At 35.0% G+C, this 20,153-nt stretch overlaps 1 protein-coding gene across 1 annotated transcript in view; it reads left to right on the top strand.

The window, feature by feature from the left end:
• PTPN20 (protein tyrosine phosphatase non-receptor type 20) overlaps positions 1-20,153 on the top strand; it is a 67,260-nt gene that overhangs the window by 42,741 nt on the left and 4,366 nt on the right. The window contains exons 6-7 of the mRNA XM_081268364.1: positions 7,869-8,203; positions 15,362-15,577. Of these exons, the coding sequence (XP_081124490.1) occupies positions 7,869-8,203; positions 15,362-15,577 (551 nt within the window). The remainder of the gene's footprint in view (positions 1-7,868; positions 8,204-15,361; positions 15,578-20,153) is intronic.

Below are 20,153 nucleotides of genomic sequence, written 5' to 3'. Positions count from 1 at the left end.
ATTTGCCTTATTTAAGCCACCCAGTTGATTCATTTTATCATACCATAATTAGAATACAAATAGCACTATGTGCTTCAATGTATATAAAATTTTAGCTAATCTGCATTGACATAAAGTATATGAGTGGTTGCCTTGTGACAGGATTGGAGTAAGAAGGCTAGATTATAATATGAGATTTTTTTGTAGTGATGGAAATATTCAATTATCTTTATTGTTGTGGTGAGTTCATGGGTGTACATGTATGACAATTATATCTCATTAAACTGTTAAAAAGTTGATTTGGAACTCAGTGCAAAAGGTATATTACACTTTTATAAATACTTTGTACAGTTTTCTACTATAGTTTAGATAGCTGGAAAAGCATTAGCTTTTTAAGACAGAGATTAAACTAGCATTTATACCTTAGTGTGGACACTGTATGTTTATTTCCATTACTAGCACTAGTAATATTAATAATAATAGCAGTATAGCTATGGTAGCAATACAGTTACTACTATTTTCTCTTACTGATATAAGTCCATCATATGATGTTGCTACTGTTGATATCCTTGTTTTACAAAAAGGCTAAAAAAGATTAAGTAAATTTTCTGTTGTCACATTGCAAATAGAAGACAGAGCTGGGATTCAAACTGAAGCTTAATGACCACTCTATCTTAGCATTTATCTTATTTCTTTTTCCAGACCATTCATAAGCTTTCCTGAATGATATATTTCCTTTTCCAGGAAATAATTTTTATCATTAAAAATGATAGATACTCCATCACTTTTTATTTTGCCAGATGTGTTGCTCTGTTATTTCATTTTTTTCTTTCTTAATTTAAGATCTCCATCCTAATTCATTAAAACTTCATAATAGTTTGGTTAGGTAGGTTATAAGCAATTGGATTTAAATAATCTCAAACTATACCTTCTGCAAAAGTGTCTTCTCTTATCCTTATAAATGAATTAATTTTAGGATTCTGGGATTTCATTCCTTTTCTCTAAGTTTTCTTTGAGTGTTATTTCACTGACCCTAACTTCCTGGGTTTTAGATGAGAAATATGCTGGTCATATAACTCTTTTTCTTTATAAGAAATCTTTTTTTTTACCTTAGAATTCAGGAATGTTGTCAGAGAACCTGTTAGTAGGTCTTTCTTTAGCTGTAAGAAGCTTTTCATTTGTTAGTAATGGCTCTTTCTCAATGTTTCTTGTCCCTTTTTCTGGAGCTCTTATGATTTGTAGAGTTGTACATGTATGACACGTACATGTATGATTTGTACATGTATGACAATTATACCCCAATAAACTGTTAAAAAGTTGATTTGGGGTTTTTATCTTTCTTCTGATTATTTTTACCTCTGTAGTTTTTTTTATATGTGCTTTCTTTTTTCCTGTTTATGTGCTTTTTATCTTCTTGTTTCTTTCTTTCACTTGTATTATAGGGAATGTATTTAGTTTCAATAAAGACTTTCCTCCTTCATCTTGTCTACTAAAATTTTAGTTTTGTAATGGTTAATTTTATGTATCAAATTGGCTAGGCATGGTATCCAAGTAATTTGGTCAAATACTACCTAGATGTAGCTAGCTATGAAGACATTTTTTAAAGGTATTTTAGATCAGTAGACTTTGAGCAAAGTGGATTATTCCCTACAATGTGATCCTCATCCAATCAGCTGAAGGCATTGAGAGGGGAAAAAGCAGGACTGAAGTCCACTGAGCAAGAAGTATTTCTCCCTCCAAATGGCTTTTGGATGCAAGGCTGCATATCAACTTTTCTCTCCAGATTTTGGATTTGCCAGCCCTGTCAATCACATGATCCAGTTCCCTTCAAACAAATCTCTCTTGCTGTATGTATAAACAGCTTATTGATTCTATTTCTCTATTTATAGAATTTCATACTAAGAATGGTTCTAGAAGAACACAATCTTAAGCATTAGTTTCATATAAATTGGTCTCTAATCTGATAATATTTAAAGGCATTATTGACTTTCCTAATAGTAAATAGAATCCTGATAATCCATGGTATGATATGGCAATGGAAATACATAAAATATCACCATTGTTTACTCTTATTCAAATGTTTACTTGTAAGAATCAAGGTTCTGAGTGACTCTTTGATAAGTTAGAACATTTTTATTAAACTAATGAGTAGAATGATATTGGCTAGTTATTCCTAACTGTACTATACAAAATAGGAAAAGAAAAAGATGGTCTCTGGAATTCCTTTGCCAGCTCATATTGCACACAAATAATCTGCGGGTTTTATGTGGTCCCAAAGAAGCCATTTATGTCCTGTAATCATAAAGCTGAGATTGCTGAAAACCAAACTCAGCATCTCATTCTTCAGATGGCTGAATTACAATGTAAACTGAATTCCCAACCTTGCAGGTGTCTGCCGTTAAAGTGAGTGCACTGACTGAGAAGGAATGGGATCCTGAAAATTGGGTTGGGGACTTATGAGAAGAGCCTGATGAAGCTGGGCACATCAAGCCCTTTGACTCCAATGAGGCTTCTTTGCCAGTAGATGCACCCTTCCCACCACAAGTCTAAGGAAATTAACCCTACTTTGCCTGCGGAAACTTTTATGACCTCCTCCAAGATTGTTGCCTTGCAAGACAAAATTGATTCTCAGGACTCCAGACAACCACCTCTTCATTGCTTATAGATCTATAACTGGTCTTAAGTAGACCCTGAAAAGTAATGTGAAAAGTGTGACTCATAAGGAGGTATACTATACTCCAAAGGAGCTATGTAATTTTTCCAATTTATACATATAGAAATTAGGGGAATATTTGTGGGAATAGAGATTGAGGGTGTAGACAATGATAGAAGGGACATAAAGTTGGGTGAGGCTGAATTTATTTTCTGAGTCCACTAAGAAGAGATTCTGAATTTAGTGTTGTACTAGTTTAGAGGATTAGAAAGGATTCTAACAGTTTATTTGGTTGGTGGTCTACTTTAATTGAGTTCTAAATACCAGTACATCCTTAATATAATACGGAGGAAGGTGTCCAAAGGCTCAGAGAGATAGGAATGTTAGAGTGGATTTATCATGGGAGACATGCTTCACCTACTGTAGGAGGGCCTAGAGGACATACCTTTCTCATTACTGTGAGAAATGTATTTGTAAGGCGAATTCTGCTATTACTCTTCTCTGTAGGTCAGAAATCACAGTAGAAATTGATGCCACTGCATTGGGAAACCTAAATACAGTGGGTATAATTGGATTCCAGACAGAATTACAGACCCTTAATCATTTCCCAGACTTGAGCCAGGACTCATTTAATGAATTGGAGGTCAGGATAGGTCTGTAAGGAGAGATGCCAGTATGTTATCAAAATTATACTGTTAACCTTTCTTCCAACCTCTGAAAGGAACATATAACCTTTTACTAAGGTGACTGTGCATTGGGAAAACGCAAATGATTAGACCTTTTGGAGACTACTGAACTGACACTAATTCCGGGAGACCTAACACATTACTGTGATCTATGAGTCACAATAGGGTATTATGGAAATCTGTGTTCAATGATGTTTTAGTTTAGGTTCATTTCACAGTGGATTCAGTAGGACTTTGAATTCCTATTTTGGTTATTTCATGATATATAATCCAAGTATTTGTTCTCTGACCTGTGGAGTGAGGGCTATTATAGTGGGAAAGACTTTTATAGTGAAAGAGTAAATTAAAACAATATTCCTAGAAAGGTCGTAGATATTAGTGTCACCATCAAGGACCTAAAGGGTAAAGTGGTGGTGATTTCTACCACATCCCAATTTAACCCCACCCATTAGGCCTATACTAAAAACAGATAAATTTTGGAGAATGACAATGGGTTACTATACGCCTTATCAGATAGTGATTCTGGTTGCAATTGCCATACAAGTTGTAGTCTCATTACTTTTAAAAATTGGCATTATCCTCTTATATCTGGTATGATCTGTCAAGTGCCCTTACCTGCATAGTAGTAAAGAGCATCAGAAATAGTTTGCTTTCAGCTAGAAAAGTCACAATTCACATTTACCATCACATTTGTATGTTAGAGGGTGGGAAGTAAACCCAACTGAAATCCAAAGATCTTATACCTCAGTGAAATTTCTAGGGATGCACTTGTGTAGGAAATGTTGAGATAATCCCTTCTTAGGTGAATGATTGTATTGGTGAATTGCTATATCTGGCTTCTACAATGAAAAGGGAGGCACAATTCCTAGTGGACCTCTGAATTTTGAGGCAATGTATCACTCATTTTGGATGTGTTTCTCTGGCCCATTTACTAAGTCAATAGAAAATAGCTAGTTTTGAGGAGGTCCTAGAACAAGAGAAGGCTCCGATGAACAAGTCTAGTATGCTGTGCAAGCTGCACTGCATAGGACCCAGCAGATTCATCATGCCTGAAGTGTCAGTGGCAGGTGGTAGTGTATCCAGATCCTTTAACAGACCTCTATAGTTGTATCATAGCACAAGTCTTAGAATTTTGGAGAAAAGTCCTGCCATCTTTTGTGGGTAATTACTCTTCTTTTGAAAAACGGCTTTTAGCCTGCTATTGGGCCTTTGTAGAGACTGCTTAATAGAGAACTAAGTTCCCCACTAAGTGAGGATTGCTTAATCATGACTTACCAAGCTATAAAGTTGGTTACACGCACAATAGCACTTAACCATTAAATTAAGTTGGTAAATGTGAGATTTGGTTCACACAGGACCTGAAAGGCCCAAAAAAGTAAGTTATGTGAAGAAGCTACCTGAAAACCTATTGTCCCCATTCCTGCTACACTCTTTTCTCTCTGCCAGGGTGTGCCTATGGCCTCATGGAAAGTTCTGTATGATCAATTGACAGAGGAAGTGAAGACATACACTGATTTTAAGATGGTTCTATATGATATGCAGGCACCACAAGAAATGGAAAGCTGCAGCATCACAGCTCCTGTTTTGCAAAATATCTGAAGGATAATGGTGAAGGGAAATACTCCCAGTGGGCAGATCTTTGAGCAATGTAATTTGTTATTTATTTCAGAGAAATGGCCAGAAGTATAAGTCTATCACTATTCATAGGGTATGGCCAATACCTTACCTAGATGATCAGGGAATTTGAAGGAACATGACTAGAAAATTGGTGACAAGAAGGTCTGGGAAAGGTATGTAGAAAGACCTCTCTGGGCAAAAAACACAAAGCTATTTGTGTCTTCTGTGAATGCAAAAGTAAGAGAACTTTAATAATCAAGTATGGTATTTGTTCTGTGGGTATTGATAGTCAGACTGTTTCCCTAGCAACCCTGTCATTGGACAATGGACTCATAAACAAAGCAGGCTTGTCAGCAGGGATGAAGGTTATATATGCACTCAGCAATGTGTAGTTCCATTCACCAAGGCCAACCTGGCTATAGCCACTGTTGAGTTCCCAGTCTGCAAGCAACAGAGACCAACACTGAGTCTCCAGTATGGCACCATTCCCAGGGGTGATCAGCCAACTGCCTAGTGGCAGTTTGATTACAATGGGCTGCTTTTATTATGGAAGAAACAGTGCTTTTTTGCTTTTTTTCTTATTAAATAGAAAATTACTCTGGATATATATCTGTCTTCCCTGGACACAGTGCTTCAGTGCTTCTGGCAAATTTACCATCCATAGACCTACAGAATACCTTACATGATATTCCACACAGATTGCTTCTGTTTAGGGAACACATTTTGTGGCAAATGGTTTGTAGCAGTGGGTTCATGCTCATGAAATTCACTAGTGTTATATCCCCCACTATCTTTCAGCTAGCTTGACAGAATGTTGTCCTTTTGAAGACTCAATCACAGTGCCATATTTATGGAAATACTTTGCTGGAATGGGGCTGTGTTCCCCAGGAAGCAGAATATGCCCCCAGATTAGTACAATGCTGTTTCTGTCATAACTAGTATTCAAGAATCAAGGAGTGGACACAGGAGTGGCACCACTCACCATTATCCTTAGTGATCCATCCACTAGCATAATTTTTGTTTCCTATCTCTGAGATCTTACACTCTGCTGACCTAGAATCTTAGAAACTCTCTTCATTAATGTTGCCTGACACTCAGTGAGGTCTTTTCTTTCTGCATACTTGAGTCTTCCTTGAGAGTTAGAAAAGAGTGGAATTATTTTGAGACTGTGGATTCTAATAGAATTGCTGCACAACATGGAACAAACTACTTAGAGTAGGTTCTTTATCTGAAAATCAAGAATGATAATAGCTTTTCCTCAAAGGATTATTTGAAATTTATAAGGTAATATGTACAGCATAACTTCCTACTCATACCCACTCAGCATGTTTCTACTATATTCTGTTTAGGGGACTTTTCTATGATCAGTTGGTTTATTTCCTACTGTGTCTTATAAAATTTTGTTTCTGAAATTTCTTTTATATATTCCCTTTGTTTGCTTGATGTCCTTTTAGCATATTAGTCATTATTGTCATCTTTATCACTTTTTTCTTCAAGCAAATTTTCTAAATTTCTTAATTTGTTTGCTGTTAAAATATAACTTATAAGCTTGAGTTATCATGTTTTTATCTAAAAGCAAGCTTTTAATATTTTAGATTGTTTAATTTCAAACATATAATCTCCCTTTTTAAAATTATAAAAATGCATTCATACTATGAGTACATACTCTATATTTGGATGATAAAATAACTACAGGTATTTTGATTTAATACTTGCCAGACTTCTCATTACATATGCATCATGCATACATACACATATACATATACACTATGATAAAAGATTTTATATAATGTTGTTACCTGCTATATGATATAATGTAACATTTGTTATTAAACATAGATGTATTTTATCCTTTTAAATAATAAGATAATGTACTCTTGAATTCCATTTGAAAAATAGTAACTTTTTTGAAAGAAGATTATTTACAGGGATTTCATAGAATGGTCTCTTTTTAAAAATACTGTCTATCCAGCAATTGTTTTTCCTATATATACATATTTATAAAAGAAGGATTCTGTGTGTTATGTTGCAGTTTGAGAATAGTTCTGTCAGAAATCATGTTAAGTCCCTGTTCAGTTATTGTTGTCATTGCAATATTTGCTAGATCAATAGTCCACATCATTCTGAGGTGATTAGTGAAAGCTCTGCATATAAGGAAGGGGCTTTGGTATTATGTACATTTCTACTTCTGTGCTGGAGCAGTAGTGGAATAAGAACTCCAAGTGTCTATGTCAAGTGAAGGAAGAGCTCTTGGGACAATTAAGTTTTATTAATGGGCCAAGCAACTAGGTTTTTCTTTTCATATTTCCTATAAAAGACATGTTAGACAAGTCCCATGTTACTTGGAGCAAATGCTACAACATCCTTTTGCCACAGAAAGCTTTGATTAGCATGTTACTTTACCAGTTGAAGACTGAGGATGAATATAAAAGCTGGCTGCCTTTAGTGGAGGGCACAGTGGAATTCCATTAATCCTGTGATTATCTTAAGTCACCTGTCATATTTTCTGGCTCCTGCTGCTCTAGGTTTTCAGGGTTCCCAGATTTGTAGGAGAATGTCATTCATTTACTGCTTCAGAGGGCTCCTCCTTTGTTGTGTTCAATTGCAAGCTAGTATATATTTTCTTTGGTCTGATCCTATCTTTACTATATCTAAGAGGAGTTTTTCAAAGTGTCTAGATGCTGTAGACATTCTTCTTTGTATATTAAAAACTTAATAAATAAAACTCCACTAATTGTATGTTTTCTTAGGTCATGCCAGTGTGTTTTATGGGGTAAAGAAAAGTTATGAACTCAACCCCTTTGAGAAGAATCTTCTAGGCCATCTTCTCTGTTGGTTGAAGAGATACATGTGTGAAATGCTTTCATGAAGTCTGGGTGTATTGCATCTCCCACTTTTCCTTTATTTACCAAATGTTTCTCTTTCTGTAATAGATGATTCAACACGTGTTCCTCTTGGAGAAAGCATGGACTACATCAATGCTAGTTATATTAGAATAGTCAATCATGGAGAAGAGAATTTTTATATTGCTACCCAAGGACCATTGCCACACACTACAAATGACTTCTGGCAAATGGTTTTGGAAAATAATTCTAATGTTATTGCCATGATAACCAGAGATGTGGAGGATGGAGTTACGAAATGCCACAATTACTGGCCCATTTCACTGAAGACGCCTTTGGAGTTGAAACACCTTCGTATCTTCCAGGAGAAATACCAGATACTTAAATATTTCATCATTCGAATATTTCAAATTGTGGAGAAGTCTGTAAGTTTTTAAAAATAAATATGAAGTGTATGTTGTACTATACTACACAAGCAGGTATATTAGGACTAAAAATTAGGATTAAGATGTAATATAGACTGAATAAATACTTTGATAAGTAACCTTTTACTTCCCTTTTATAGAAGAAACTAACTACCATCACTTTTACTTCTGTATTAACCAAACTTTGAAAAGAAAAGAAAGTTGGAGAGGTGGGATGGAGAGAGTGAGTATTAGAAGTTGTCTGATCCTGGATATTCTTTGGCTGCTTCTGCTGAATGTGGCAGATATGTATTGAGTTCTTGAAGTGCTAACCACTCTGCCAGGCACTACTGAAACTTATTAAATAGCACAAGATTAATATACTCACTGATTCTTGAATTATTATCTTCAGTGGTAATATCAAGATCTGTATGGAGGGTCAGAAAGAAGTGCTTAGATTTTCTTGAGGTTTAAGGGAAGATTTACTGGAGTAGGTGACATCTGGACGGAGAATTACCCATGATAAAGATAGAGGAAATAAATGACTCACATATAAAACTGCATGAGATGTGTATATAGAAATATAAATAGTTAAGTATTTCTGTAATGTAAGAGTTCAATTTCAGGAAATAATGAAAGATAAAATGAAGAGATAGAAAGTAAGCAGGGACTATCCATCTAAAGCATGAAATGTCTTTTTTCACCAAAAGAGTTTGAACTTTGTAATAAAAAAAAAAAACAGTTGGGAGACATTGAAGAATTTTAGTGAGTTGCATGGTCAAATAATGCAGTTGAGTTGAATTGGTAGACTTAAGTGATTTACGACTTGTGGCTTATAAATGATAAAAGGAAGGATTAGAAGTTAGATTGTTCAACATTGTAGACTGACTATTTAAGTTTAAATTTATATAAAATGACAAATTCAGTTCCTCATTTGCAGTAGTTACATTTCTAGTGCTTGTTAGTCACGTTACTAGTAGCTACTATATGGGGCAGCACAGAAGTAGAACATTTGCATTGTTATAGAATGTTCTGTTAAGAAACAATGGTATTGGGCTGGGGATGTGGCTCAAGCCGTAATGCGCTCACCTGGCATGCACGGGGTTCTGGGTTCTATCCTCAGCACCACATAAAAAATTGTAGAGGTCAGGCGAGCGTCGGAGGAAGAGACCACCAAGAGACTGTCTCATGCAACAGCAAAGGGTTTATTGGGGGTCCAGCATGCTGGGGCTCAGAGCTCACTTGAATAGAGCAAAAAGCCTTGAGAACAGCTTAAGCAGAGCTTATATACTTTCCTTGGAGAGGGCAGGGAGGGAAATTACATTCTGCAGTTGGGGACAGCACATTCTGGGAACAAGATTAGCAAACAGTTCTTAAGATTTCAACAGTGTTTTGTTAAGCATACAGAAAAACAGAGTGACAAGTACCTATTTTATTAACCTTTCAAAATAAAGATGTTGTATCCACCAAAAACTAAAAAAGAAAAATAAATAGATATTAAAAAATTATCTCTCTCGCTCTTTAAAAAAATTAAAGAAACAATGGTGTAGAGTAATTCATGCTTTAATAGATTTGGAAAATAGAAATGGAATGGAGAAAGTGGTAAGTTACATTACTCAAATGGGTTGGATTAACAGGTTAGTGATGGTGTGTTCATCAGGAGTGAAAAGAAGTTGGAGTTGAACAGGAATCTTGAAAAGAACTGTTGAGATTTGGAGTCATCACCAAATAAGTTGATTGAAACAGAGACAATGACCAAGAAAGGGTTGATAATGAGTGATGCTAGTGGGTGGACCCATAAATTTACACAAGCAACAAAACATGCAACTGTGTGATTATTTTCTTCTTAGCTGCATAACTTTGGGATCCCTGAACACAGACTATAGGACTAATTCAGGATGGAATGCTATCTAGTACATGTGGGAAGATTCAAAGAATCAAAGAATTGACAGTTTGGTAAGAGATGATTCAGATAATCCACTGTGAAGTGTAAGTTGCTTAGTGATATATGAGGGTTAATAAACAAGGAGTAAATGGAGGACATGAAGACCTCCATTTGGTCATTCAACATTGGAGTTGAAGTGAAGCATATTGAGATAGTAGTGTAGGAGCTTCTGGCCACAACTTGATGTTGGAATTGTAGAACTGCAAATATTCTATACCAGACATTATAGTTTTGGTGGTCATCAATGGGAGTAGAAGAAAGGAAGTGGTCTCCCCTGAAAGACAGAAATAAAAATATTGTGAGGTTATTATGTTTGTTGTGAAGTTTAGAAATGAATTTACTCTGAATGATGATAGAAGTTCTAGAAGGGATAAGATTAGGATTTTCAGTGAATGTGCAAGATTGTGAAATTAAGTCACTGGGTGATAACAATGAGAAGATAAAGCCAATATGTGTGAAACTCAAAAGGAAACACATTTTATACAAGGAGAAGGAATAAGGAATTGAGAAAAGAAGTGGACAGCAAGAATTGTTGTAAACACTTTTCCAACTTTCCTGGATATAGAAGAGAGACACAGTCTTTATTCTTGGAACTTTTATAGTCTAGTGAGGAAGACACTAACAAATCAGTTCCAAATGGTGTATGTGCTTAGAGAAGATAGATCAAAATTCCAATGGGTATATATGCCAATTTTTTTTATCTATTCATTTACTGAAGGGCGTCTAGATTGTCTCCACAATTTAGTTATTGTGAATTGTGCTGCTATAAACATTGATGTGGCTGTGTCTCTGTAGTATGCTGTTTTTAAGTCCTTTGGGTATAGACCGAGGAGAGGGATAGCTGGGTCAGATGGTGATTCCATTCCCAAATTTCCTTAGGAATCTCCATACTGCTTTCCATAATGGCTGTACCAATTTGCAGTCCCACCAACAAAGTTTGAATATACATTTCCCCCCACATCCTTGCCAACACTTATTGTTGTTTGTCTTCATAATCGCTGCCATTCTGACTGGAGTGAGATGATATATTAGAGTAGTTTTGATTTGCATTTTTCTAATTGCTAGAGATGATGAACATTGTTTCATATATTTGTTGATTGATTGTATATCCGTTTCTGAGAAGTGTCTCTTCAGATCCTTGGCCCATTTATTGATTGGGTTATTTTTTTTTGTTGTTGTTGTTGCTTAGCTTTTTGAGTTCTTTATATACCCTAGAGATTAGTGCTCTATCTGATGTGTGAGGGGTAAAAATTTGCTTCCAGGATGTAGGCTCTCTGTTCACCTCACAGATTATTTCTTTTGCTGAGAAGAAATTTTTTAGTTGGATTCTTGGTTTTAATTATTAAACTCTAGGAGTCTTATTAAGGAAGTTGGGGCCTAATCCCACATGATGAAGATTAGGGCCTACTTTTTCTTTTATTAGATACAGAGTCTCTGGTTTAATTCCTAGGTCCTTGATCCACTTTGAGTTGAGTTTTGTATCATGGTGAGAGATAGGGGTTTAATTTCATTTTGTTGCATATGGATTTCCAGTTTTCCCAACACCATTTGTTGAAAAGGCTATCTTTTCTCCAGTGCATGTTTTTGGCACCTTTGTCTAATAAAGGATGATTGTAGTTTTGTGGTTTAGTCACTGTGTCCTCTATTCTCTACCATTGGTCTACCAGTCTGTTTTGGCGCCAATACCATGGTGTTTTTGTTACTATTGCTCTGTAGTATAGTTTAAGATCTGGTGTAGTAATGCTACCTGCTTCACTCTTCCTGCTAAGAATTGCTTTAGCTATTCTGAGTCTCTTATTTTTCCAGATGAATTTCATGATTGCTTTTTCTATTTCTATGAGGAATGCCATTGGGATTTTGATCAGATTTGCATTAAATATGTATAGATTTTTTGGTAGTATAGTCATTTTGTTAATATTAATTCTGCCTATCCAAGAGCAAGGTAGATCTTTCCATCTTCTAAGGTCTTCTTTGATTTCTTTCTTTAGGATCCTGTAGTTTTCAAAGATTGCACTATATGTGTTTAATAAGAATTTTAATGCACCTCTTTCGTTGATTCCCAAGTATTTTATTTCATTTTTTGAGGTTATTGTAAAGGTGTAGTTTTTCTCATTTCCTTTTCAGAGGATTTGTCACTGATATACAGAAATGCCTTTGATTTATGGGAGCTAATTTTAAATTCTGCTACTTTGCTGAATTCATTTACTAGTTCTAGAAGTTTTCTGGTGGAGCTTTTTGGGTCTTCTAGGTATAGAATCATATTGTCAGCAAATAGTGCTAATTTAAGTTCTTCTTTTTCTATACATATCCCTTTAATTTCTTTTGTCTGTCTAATTGCTCTGGCCAGTGTTTCAAAAACTATGTTGAATAGAAGTGGTGAAAGAGGGCATCCCTCTTCACAGTTTTTAGAGGGAATGCCTTTAATTTTTCTCCATTTAGAATGATGTTGTCCTGAGGCTTAGCATAGATAGCCTTTAAGATGTTGCGATATGTTCCTGTTATCCCTGAATTTAGTCTTTGTTCTCTAGTTTTTCTAGTGTTTTTAACATGTAAAGGTGCTGTATTTTGTCAAATGCATTTTCTGCATCTATTGAGATGATCTTATGATTCTTATATTTGAGTCTATTGATGTGATGAATTACATTTATTGATTTCTGAATGTTGAACCAACCTTGCATCCCTGGGATGAATCCCTCTTGATCTTGGTACAAGATCTTTTTGATATGTTTTTTTTGAATTTTACTCCGTAATAAAAGAGAATAAAATCATGGCATTTGCAGGTAAATGGATGGCATTGGAGATGATAATGCTCAGTGAAGTTAGCCAATCCCAAAAAAACAAATGTCAAGTGTTTTCTCTGATATAAGGAGGTTGATTCATAGTGGCATAGGGAGGGGGAGCATGGGAGGAATAGACAAACTTTAGATAGGGCAGAGGGGTGGGAAGGAAAAGGGGGGGGGCAAGAGGTTAGCAAGGATGGTGGAATGTGATAGACATCATTACCCAAAGTACATGCATGAAGACACAAATTGATGTCAACATACTTTATATACAACCAGAGATATGAAAGATTGTGCTGTATATGTTTAATAAGAATTGTAATGCATTCTGCTGTCATTTATTTTTCCAAAAAATCAATAAAAAAATAAACTAGTACCTCAAAAAAAAAAAGAAAGAGAGAGAATATCAAGTGGGAGGCACAGAGTAATAGTCCATTGCAAGGATTCAAATGCTAAGGATATCCTATGAAGCCCTGGCAAGGGTGCCAATGCTGGTGGCCTTTAAGTTGAGGCCCATGGTTGGACAGTCTGCATCAGGAGTTCCATCTACATGGCATTGGATCAGGAAATTAGTGAGGTCCACCTTTGTGCAAGTTCTCAATAGTCAGTGGTACAGGAAAGATCTGATAATAGCAACTCTCAATTTGGTGCCTTCACAAGATTTTGAAGTATTGTTTACATCGTTCAGTTTCATACACCAACGATTCAAATGAGTTTTCTATTCAGTATTAAGTTAAAAGTTGCTTTAAATATCATCTCCTCTCACTGTCATTTCCAGATCTCAAGTTATTTCTGACACTATCAAGTGTTATGTAATATAGAACATATTAATAGCCAAAGTGACTTGGAGGTTTTCTAGATTTATGATTTCAGGTATAAAACTATATTAAATACGTTAATATAGAACATATAACACAGCATTCTTATTATAGTTAGGTTTATCTAGAGAAAGGTAGCCAACAGGATTTATGTTTATGGAAAGAGAAAGAAGAGGGAAAAAATATTACTTTTAAGTAATTGGCTTGCATAATTGTGGAGGGTTGACACATCTACATAATGGGACAGTAGACTGGAGACCCAGGAAAGAATTCCAGTTTGAGTCCAAAAGCATCTGCTGGTAGAATTCCTCTTGTTCAGGGGAATTTAGTCTTTGTTCTCTTAATGTATTCAGCTGACTGAGTGAAGCCTACCCATGTTCTAGAGAGTAATCTGCTTTACTCAAAGTCCACTGATTTAAATTATAATATACTATAATACAAAAAAATATCTTCACAGAAATATCTAGAATAATGTTTGACCAAATATCCAGGTACTGTGACCCAGCCAAGTAGACATGAAAATTAACCATCACAAATTAGAAGAGGGGTCTGAACATCTTAGGGTAAACCAAAGAGGAGGAAAATGGGCTGGGGCTGGGGCTCAGTGGCAGAGCACTTGCCTTACATGTGTGAGGCACTGGGTTCAATCCTCAGCATCACATAAAAATAAACAAATAAAATGAAGGCATGCTGTTTATCTACAACTACCAAAAAAAAAAAAAAAAGGGAGGGGGGGGAGAGAAACCCATTCTGAATTTTCCAAGAGGGACCCTGGTGAGGTAAGACAGTTTTCCCACACTGGGGAAAGAGTGATGATTCCTTTGGGTTGAATATGGTAAACTCCAAGTGTTACCTATGTCAATCTTGAGAAGAATTTCATGAGTATACTTCAAGGGTGCTAAGAACAATAGTTGGGACTACAGTCTGCTCTCATGTTCATAAACAACCTGACAACATCACTAGAGAAGTTTGGTTAGGCCCCTGTCAGTTTTTATATTTAGTAATATAAAAGCTAAACTAGATTGCCTTTTATGGTTATATTCCTAATGTATTGGCATGTCTTTTACCCTAAATATTTTGAAATCTTGATTTTTCTGCAACCTCATGCAGAATAAAAATAGCGCATTAGGGTTCAAGAGGCCTATGTTAAAGTCCCAATTTAAACATATGGGTCTTGTGACCTAGTATACACCTCTCAATCCCCCTAATGCTAATCTGTAAAAACAAAGGATAAAGTAGGGCTGACTCACAGGAATGTTGTGAAGATTAAATGGGTTATTTCTTGGGAAGCCCTTGGTAAGCTCAATTTGTGTTGACTGTTAATATTCTTTTTTTTTTGACTGTTAATATTCTTATTTTCATTGTTTTATTGTGTTCTCCTTTGTAAAATTGAGAAAAAAATTCAAACCTGGCGGCAACTTTCAGATTTTTTATAAATCAAAATTAGGTTTGAGTTCTCTTTGAAAGTTTTATATAATATTAGTATAATATGGTATGTCCACTATTATAATGATTGTATTATTATTGGTATATTAGAAATTGAAATTAAATCTCTTGTATAAGAAATCAATAAATCTCTCTCTCCCTCTCTCTCTCTCTCTCTCTCTCTCTCTCTCTCTCTCTCTCTCTCTGACAGACAGGAACTAGCCACTCTGTAAAACACTTGCAGTTCACTAACTGGCCAGACCATGGCACTCCTACTTCAGCAGATGATTTCATAAAATATGTTCGTTATGTAAGGAAGAGCCACCTTACAGGACCTATAGTGGTTCATTGCAGTGCTGGTGTAGGCCGAACAGGGGTATTCATATGTGTGGATGCTGTGTTCTGTGCTATTGAAAAGAACTTTTCAGTAAGTATGTGAATCAAACAGATAAAACAATGCTGTTTATGTAACACTATTTTTAACATCCTGATAATATTGGAAGACTAATATTTGGCCTTCAGGAACAACTTACAAACTGAAAGTACATGAGATTTGGATACCTGCTTCTCACCTAACTTACTGCAGGTTCCGGGGGGAGGTGTGTGATTGTGAGGATCTAAGAAATAATATAAATCAATCACTTAGGAATAGTGTCTGAAAATATAGTAGATACACAGTTAATATGAGTTTATCTTCTTTTATCTTTCCTCTGTAACCCACCATGGTTTTTAGTATCTAGTATCTTGTAAATGAACTATGCCTGTTTTTAGTACATTTGAACACACTGAAAAAAATATAGACTTCAGAGCTAATGAGAGGTCCCTAGGTTTGACTGTCAATTTTACCACATCAGATTTTGGTGACTGTGTAACTTGCTCATTCTCTCTCAAATTCAGTACACTTATATAAAATAAGGGCAATAATATTGTTGGGTTTTAGTCAAGCATTCACAATCCTTTAATCTTCTCCTAAATTTGGAACTAGTAAGAGATAGATACCGGGATCTAATATATGGTGATTAAACTGTTATTGCCTTAACTGATTGGGAATGTGACTGGAGATCTGTGGCTAAAAGGGCTTACTTACTGAACTGTGTTCCTATGCTGCAGGAGTGAAGAGAGGAAGACATCTGTTTCTCATTACCTATTTACTGAGCAAACACTAGGGGGAAAGTGGCTGATAGAATGATCACAAGAAATGTGAAAGTGCATACCTCAGCCATAAGGAAACAGGTTTCTAAACATCTGCCCTGGCAAGCATATTCTGTAAAGTTACGTTTTTGTCAGAACCAGCGTCAAATCCCTGCCCTCTCAGACTTTGCAAAGTCATACTCTAACAGTGAAAGTTCTCCTTGGTAGCAGAAAAATGGCCGTTGTGGTTCCAGCACTCATTCTCAGATAATATCAAATAAGGAGTAAAAATCTAATTCCAATTATTCCTTGGAGGATGGAGGAACATCTGTTTTTCAGAAGTTCAGGCCCAAATCTCCTAGTATGTCCCTTTTCTGACTGAAAATTAGCTTCTTTTATGAAGTAATAACAGAGGGATGTAGTGGTCCATCTACCTCAGTTCATATGGTTGAAAATGAAAGAAATATAGTTTCCCAAAGCAAACTCAGAGTATCATTACCAAAAAGGAGATAGACCCAGGCATATGGTACATACCTGTAATTCTAGCTACTTGGGAGGATCACAAGTTTGAGGCCAGCCTGAGCAATTTATCAAGTCTCTGTCTCAAAATAAAAAAGGGCTCAGTGTAAAGTGCATTTGGGTTCAATCCCTAGTACTAAAAGAAAAGAAAATAATATATACGAGGCGGTCAAAAAATGAAAATGTCCTAAAAATGCTAATATTGTCAGAGTCTGTTATCTTATTTCTATAATTAATATTTTATACTTTTAGTAGAAAATACTTTAGCTATAAATATTATCTTTCATCATCAAGTCTAAGTAGGGATCATTGCTTCCACTCCACATTATAGCTTCTTTAAACTTTAAAACTTTAAATGTATCTTATAATTAATCTCATGTCATTTACTTGTTAGTTTTTTCTTTCTTAGTGATATATAAAATAATGGTGCATCTTACAATTACAGATGCTCTGATCTGATAAAATATATAATGGCTCAAAAATAGGAAATCCATTTATTGTTTCTTTATTGACTTTCCATAGATCATGGCGCTGTCACTTAACATAAATGTTGTTACTGATGACCTCCTCTACTCTCCTCAGAAATTTTATTCATCAGAGCATGTTTGTTATCTGCAGCAAGTTTAGTATGTAAAAATTAGGAGTAAGCATTTAGAAACTTTCAAAGCAGTTTAAGATATTGATGTGACATCCAAGATTGTGATTAGTGTGTTAGATATGTATTAATCTAATGTTCTGTTGATATAATAGAATACCTGAGACATAGGGTATTTTGTAAAACAAAGGTTTATTATATAAAAGTTCATTTTGTATCATACTTCTGGAACCAGAAACGTTCCAGATCAGACAGTGCATCTTGCAAGGGTCTTGTATTGCTTTAACTCATGGTGGAAATAGTAAGAGAAGCAAGTGTGTACAGAAGAGAATAAACATGAGGGGTGGCCTGTCCAGTAGTAACTAATCCAGTCCCATGAGAGCATGAATTTAATCAAGAAAGTTATTAATCTATTCTCTCTGTCTCTTTTTTTGCACCAGAGATTGAACCCAGGGTGCTTAATCACTGAGCAACATCCCCAGCCCATTGTTTTATTTTTTGAGAAAGGTCTTGCTAAGTTGCTACGGCCTTTCTAAATTGATGTAACTGGCTTTGAACTTAGAATCTTCCTGCCTCAGCCTCCTGAGATGCTGGGATTACAGGTGTGTGCCATTGCACGTAGCACAAACTAGTTCTTGACTTGCAGGATTTCAGACATTCTCAGTAGAACTTTTCCCTTCTTTAACCATCTTCAGCATGCAATAATAATTGTTAATTTTCAGCTAACATAGAGAATGATCATGTAATAAGGAGAATAATCCCAAATTTAACACATTGCCCTATATATAATATATATAATAAAATTTTGTACTATGGCACTAAGCACACTTTAGTTCATCTGGCAGGTGTTGGTTTTTGCTTTTGTTTTTTTGTTAGCAAGAATCTTTTTGAAGCAGCCTATTGATTTTTCTTCTGGCACAAATTTCTTCATCTGTGTAACTACCTCAACCAACTACATTTTTTTTTGGTTATTTCAGCTTTCCTATCATAATATCATACTACACAAAAAGCGATCTTCAAGTCACTCAAATTTGTTGAAAATATAGTGCTTTGAATTTTTATAGTTTTAAACTAGTAGAGTTTATCGGTAATCAAGCTGAGAAAAAATCAGTATATGTTCATGTCACACATATACTGAAAGAATCACTATGTTATCCATATCAATGACTTCAAAAAATTTCAATAGTAAATACTTTTCTACTTATTTTTATTCCATAAGTTGGTACCACTCCCTATCATTAGCCAGTCCCCAAATTTATCTAACTCTGTGATATAATAAGAAAATGATATCTTTTTGCCAGGCTTTCCAAGAAAACATCTTTCAAATAGTCACTCACCATTGTTTTGACAAATGTGTGTGTGTATATTAATCTTAGCAATTCAAATTATTCCTTTATATAGAGTCTCTAGAACATTAATATTATGTATGAAACATTCACCATCAGCTTCTGTTAGCTTTTTATCTAATATTCTATAAAATAATTCTTTGTCTTTGGATTCTTTTTTAGTTATTATTATAAATGACAAGTAAGGCTGGGTGTGGTGACACACACTTATAATACCAGCTACTCAGGAGGCTGAGGCAAGAGGATTGCAAATTCAAGGCCAGCCTCAGCAACTTACTGAGACCCTTAGTAATTGAGTGTGACCCTGTCTCAAAAAAAAAAAAAATAGGACTAGGGATGTCACACAGTGGTATAGCACCCTGGTCTGCTCAAACACCAGTACCTAAATAAATAAATAAATAATAAAAATGAATAAAAAGGACAAGTAAATTAATGATTATTTTGTGAAATAGTATAGTTATAGTCAGTATATCTTTGCAAATAAACACATATGGTCTTAGCACTTCACAATTAATTCTACATAATTCAATTCATGAGGAGTCATAATTCAAGATAAAATTAGTATGAAAACTCTTTTGGTGTTAATTTCTTTTCAGTCATCTCTATTGTCATTTATTTTGACCACTATGGCCTCATTGAGAAAGTTGTGTCTTTTCTTGACCAAAATCCATGTTTATTTCATCATCAGTAAATTAAGGTTAAAGACTGATAATACAGATTTATTTCTATAATTTAGAAATATTAATAAATATAATATGAAGTCACAATTTAAAGCTTTCAAAGAAATAAATTTTTCATTTCAATGAGACCTAAAAATTTTCTTTGTGTGTCATGCTTTTGATGTTAAGTCAAAAAAAGTCATTACCTATCTTATTCCCTGTTGTTTTTGAAAAATTCTGTATTTTTATGTTTTAGATTTAAGTCCATTTGAGTTAATTTTTATGTACAGTGTGAGATTTAGGTCAAGGTTCAGTTTTTAACTTTTTAAAAAAATTTTCTATTTTTGCCTGGGTGCAGTGATGCATACCTGTAGTCCCAGAGATTTAGGAGACTGAGGAAGGAGGATCACAAATTCGAGGAGGCCAGCCTCAGCAACTTAGGACCTAAGCAGTTTAGTGAGACTCTATCTCAAAAAGGGCTAGGGATATAACTCAGTAGTAAAGCACCCGTGGGTTTAATCCCCAGTACCAAAAAAAAAAAAAAAAAAAAAAAAAATTCTAGGATTAAAAGCAATACTGTTGTTCCAGCACTATTTGTGGAAAAGGTTGCTCTTCCTCTATTGATTGCTGTTATACTTTTGTCAAAAATTGTTGGGCATATTTATATGGCTCTGTTTATGGTTTTATATTATATTCCTTGGATCTGTATATATGTCCTGCCAATATTACTCTTTGGATTTCTATAGTTATGTA

This window comes from Spermophilus citellus, assembly GCF_964194105.1.
Source record: "Spermophilus citellus genome assembly, chromosome: 15".
NCBI classification, from domain to species: domain Eukaryota; kingdom Metazoa; phylum Chordata; class Mammalia; order Rodentia; family Sciuridae; genus Spermophilus; species Spermophilus citellus.
This window is presented reverse-complemented; position numbering and strand designations above follow the sequence as displayed.